The 4,984-nt window shown below is 31.6% G+C and overlaps 1 protein-coding gene across 1 annotated transcript; it reads right to left on the minus strand.

Annotated features, from left to right (window-relative positions):
* Positions 1–3,470: 3,470 nt before the first annotated feature.
* On the minus strand, positions 3,471–4,706 carry LOC119838408 (aquaporin-4-like). Its single transcript, XM_038364347.1, has one exon. The coding sequence runs from the start codon at positions 4,550–4,552 to the stop codon at positions 3,767–3,769; it is 786 nt and encodes a 261-aa protein (XP_038220275.1). The 5' UTR covers positions 4,553–4,706; the 3' UTR covers positions 3,471–3,766.
* Positions 4,707–4,984: the final 278 nt, after the last annotated feature.

Genomic DNA, 4,984 nt, shown 5'->3' on the forward strand with positions numbered 1-4,984 from the left:
TTTGTATTAAACACCATGATAAATGACTCTCGGCTTAGCATTATCAGTATAATAAAACATACGTGAACAAGATTAATATTAATACACAATTTAATGATAAATTTGTCTTCGAAATTTCCTTAATTTGTTTATAACAGAATTATATAACAGCAAAAACATCATTAACGATTCGAATATACAACCATTATACATATATTAATGATTAATTAAATACCAACTAGGCATGACAGGAAAAAAACTAATGTTTTATATAGACAAGAGCAACTCCACTCAATGAAGTAGCAGTTTTTGCAGAAAACAGTAATTATTTTAAAAATAATAGTTTATATGGACGTCGAATTTTTAGAACTGTGTCCAAACCACTAGTGAAGAAAACATATTTATGAACTTATGTATAAGTTCTGAATTTTATGTAGTTGCTACTTTCCACAAAAAATGATTGACTATCAACAACATACGATAAAGAATAAAGATAACACAAAAATAAATATAGGTACCTAATAAATTTCTCGATTTCATCATTTCTAAACCAAAAAGTCATAGTACCAGTCGAACTGATATGAAAACCATGTTTTATGTTATTATATACATTAAAAATTCCAATTCAAATTCGTTGCCAAGCTAAAAACACAATTATTATATACATTTACCTCACTATCAAAGTGCTTATTGCTCACACTTCCTTGAGTAGGTACATATTGTAGATAAATAAAATCTTCCTATTTAAAGATTTAAACCATTCAAATGAACATTATTTGTATCAAATTTGCATTAATATTTTAGAGCGTCACACTACTTTCCAAAAGACAAATCGTATTATCTCGCCATCGCGCCTGTTGATGAGTCAAACAAAATGAATACAAAGTAACTCTTTGATCTTTATAATATAGTTATACGAGCAAGAGCGACGACGAAAAAAGAACAAATTCAGTTCCAATTAAGATATTTTGAAAGCAAAAATATAAAAACTTTCTTTCACGAAACATTAATAGAATTTAGTCGAAATTTAAAACCTAAATATAAGCTAAAATTACATAACAGGGATAACAAGAAAATCACAAGCGTGGGACGACCTCCCAACGAGGTGCACAGACGACCTGGTCTGAGTAGCAGGGAACCGGTCGTCTAGAAATCCTTGAGGCTTTTGTCTACCAGTGTACGTCCCACGGTTGTTTCGACGACGATAGCAAGAAAACAATGCAATTTAATAAGCCAATGAAGAATCAAAAACGTATATTTGATAATGCATTCCAAATTCCATTTGAAAGCGTACGTAAAAGCGTATTCAGTAAGCGACGAAAATTAAATAAAAGTAACCTCCTGATTTCCGATTTTATAATTCCTAAAAGAAGACCTTACAGTCAGTCTTTATTTATAAGTTCCTACACCTACCAAGACAGACTTCGTAGTTCTTAGTAGTGTATTAAGGTTAGCTCGTCAGGTCAAGTAGGAGTGCCGTAATTATTGGATAGATCCATTATCAATATCTAGTATTGTAATTTTCCATATTGTTTTTATTCTAAATCCTTTGAAATTTATCATAGATTTGAAGGTCTTTTTTTAAATGTTTCTTATTAATACAGCATAGATTTACTTTTAAGCACCATGCAACCTATGTATAACTAGCTTATATATATGATACAGTTGTTTAAAGCAAACAACAGAGTACCCACTATAATACTATTAAATATTTTCATAACTTCCACAGCCATCTCCGTACAACAAAGCGCGCTTACGTTATGTGTAAATATTTTTGCTTTGAACTCGCTTCTGCCGTGTTGTAGGTATGGTAGGGGTAAGTAGCAATATATTTCAATTACGTGCACACAACAACTGCTTTCAACAATTAACCTCTACATGAGCTAATGCTACATGCAGTTTAAGATTTATTATCACAGAATACATACACTTTTTTACTGTATGTATACAAATATGTATAAATTGCTTGGTATTGAAGATGATTGTCTCAACCAAATGCACACTAGAATACTAAATCAACGTGGAAGTTAAATTTTATGTTTCGAATAGATATGGAGAAGTTCTATAGGTACAATGAATTCTTTTTTTTTTTTTCAAGTATACGATAAGATATCCTATATATAAGTATTGAAAAACAACATACTTTAGTACGAAACACACTGCAACTATCAGTTTTACTGAGCAACAAACACGTCTGAGTAATTATGCTGTGGAAATGTGGGTATTTTCATCAAAGAAAGACATCGTAGAATATATCACTATATATAGAATAGACAGATTAATGTTTTATACGAGAGAAAACTAAGTAAATTATAAATTCTAAGAACATATAACATAATCAACTCTTTATGTATCCGTAAAATATCTTTAAATAGACCCAAAATTACTAATACTGACAATGCATGATAATAAGCATACCTTCTTTTATGCTCGCATTTAACTTGTCAAGTTAGTAAAAAACTTTATAGATGAACAATGTGTATATTATAATAAACACTCTGTATATACTAACAATGTATTTAAGAATGAATACAGCATTGATGTAGGTAACCTTAATTACAAGATAATTATTAGATAATCACAAACCACGCGTCATCAATATCTTGTTTTGTAACTTGCTATTAAATGTAAAAACATTTTTATGCTATAACTACCAACCTAATATAAAACTTATTTAAAATTTGTTTCTTTAGTATAATGTGTCAAGCGATAACGTATGAATGACATATATAAATGAATATTGCATTTAACTATTGACGGATTGATGGCTCCACACCAGTTCCACTTTGAACATCTGTACTAAACATGACAGTGCCTGAATCCGTCATCAGTGGTATCGGCAGCGGTCATTCAAGAAGTACCTATTCAATAGGTAAATACCAATTGAATAGGTAATTTTATAATTTAAATAATATTGTTTTATTTTTCGCATTAAAACATGCTTATTATATTATTGTATAGAATGAAAACGTTTCACAAACTCATTATCTATTAGCTGCAATACAATCATCTAATTTGCATAGTCTGCTGACTTACCTTCCTACACCTTTTTAAATGCTAATAATTTAATTAAGAAATAAATAACAATAATTCCGAGAAATCAAATTGTTTTGCGATATTGGAATTGAATTGATTTTATCTATAGGTCAGGTGATCGTAAGGTCGGGCTTACACCATGATGTGTGCAAAGAATTTTGTAATCACCTGCATTATTAATACCGTCATATTTATTGACCTTTTAGCGTAGTATCATAATAGATAAGTATTGAAATTGTTAACTATTTAGCAATTTATAATTGTTTCTTGATTAATTATTTGTGAACTGTTACATATTTTAATTAAACACATATAATGAGAACATTTCAAGACGAACCCATTTTGCGATGGAAACATTCTTTCGATTTGTGTAATAGGTATCATATAAAAATTGGAATAAATAAAACATCTTATGAACCTGTATTATATGAGAATATTAACTGAAATAACCACTTGCACGTAATCTTGTAATTATCACTGGGGAAACACTTTAATGCGCATAAATTACTTAAAATACAGATTTTTTATCACAGTAATTACTTAATACTATTATTTTACACGAATTTCTAATGACTTTCATACATTAATTTAACATACGTTCATACAAAAAAAATTTTTCGATATCTTCTAATATCGATACTAGTAATTATAACATACATAGTTATCATAATTTTCCATCATCTTTGAACACTAATTAATCGTCACAAATTGTATAAATTTTGATAAGATCTACGACTAAATATCCAATTAATTACGAATCACCAGGCTTTTCATTCTTTAACCAAATTATCTTATAGAATAATCCGGCAAAGGCACCTCCCACCAATGGCCCAACCCAGTATATCCAGTGGGTATTCCAATTGTTCGTCCACAAGGACGGTCCCAGCGTTCTCGCTGGATTCATACTGGCCCCAGTCAACGGTCCACCAGCAATCGAAAACGCTGCAATCGTAAAACCAAACTTCAAAGAATTGGTTTCATTTTTTTCCTCATTCAATGGATCCCAGACTGCACAGTTAATAAAACCCAACGCTGCCGATAAAATTATTTCGACGACGAGCGCTTGGTATGGCTCTTGTCCTATATGAGGTTGGGTCGTACATATCGCTCCTGGCACTAAATCGATTGGAGAAACTACAATTAATAGACCATATCCTACAATTGCTCCGAGACACTGAGCAATTACGTATCCTATACCAAGAGCTACAGATATTTTACCCCAAATTACTGCTGTTAATGTAACTGACGGGTTCATATGGGCGCCAGATATGTGGCCAAAAGCGGTAATGTTGAATAGAACGACCAATCCAAATCCAATCGGCGAATACATTGGAGGTTGAACCGTAAATCCCTCAAGCGGGATGCATGTCATACATCCAAGGAATATGAGCAGTAGAGTCGAAACGAATTCTGCGAGGACTGCCTTCCATTTCAATGTCCACCACTTGACAGCGACATTCAGGGTAGACGGATTTAATTTCTCATTCGTAACATCACTTATAACGTTAACTATTTGCGTACCGCTCAAGTTAGTCATTTTAAATATTCAAATAAATACAGCACCAATGTCCACATCTATTTATAAACTACACATAATCAGGTACAGCGAAAAACGATCGCTCTCAAACAGAGCGCGCGCGTCAGTATCTCTCAGCGCACAAAACAAAAATATAGCCGCTCACATTATTTCAAGGGACGCTTAGGAATTAAATAATAAAGGCAAAGTTCTCTTATCATCTTGCGAAAATATGTATAACATACGTTGGTTTGAAAATTAATCTCCACAAATGTAACGTAATTATTGCATGCATACTAACCTCGTCACGCAAGTCTTGTAATACTAATTTAGTATTCCCAGTAACATTTTGATGTTATTTACTTAGTTTTACCTTTACGATGCCATAAACATGTTATCGTGTTTAAAAGGACGATAAAAGTGAAATAAAGATTATTTGTTATGGCTCCCTTA

Source organism: Zerene cesonia, unplaced genomic scaffold, assembly GCF_012273895.1.
Source record: "Zerene cesonia ecotype Mississippi unplaced genomic scaffold, Zerene_cesonia_1.1 Zces_u002, whole genome shotgun sequence".
NCBI classification, from domain to species: Eukaryota; Metazoa; Arthropoda; class Insecta; order Lepidoptera; family Pieridae; genus Zerene; species Zerene cesonia.

Bases quoted from the DNA above. Each gene is read 5' to 3' on its own strand.
- LOC119838408 (XM_038364347.1), bottom strand. From the start codon at position 4,552: ATGACTAACTTGAGCGGTACGCAAATAGTTAACGTTATAAGTGATGTT.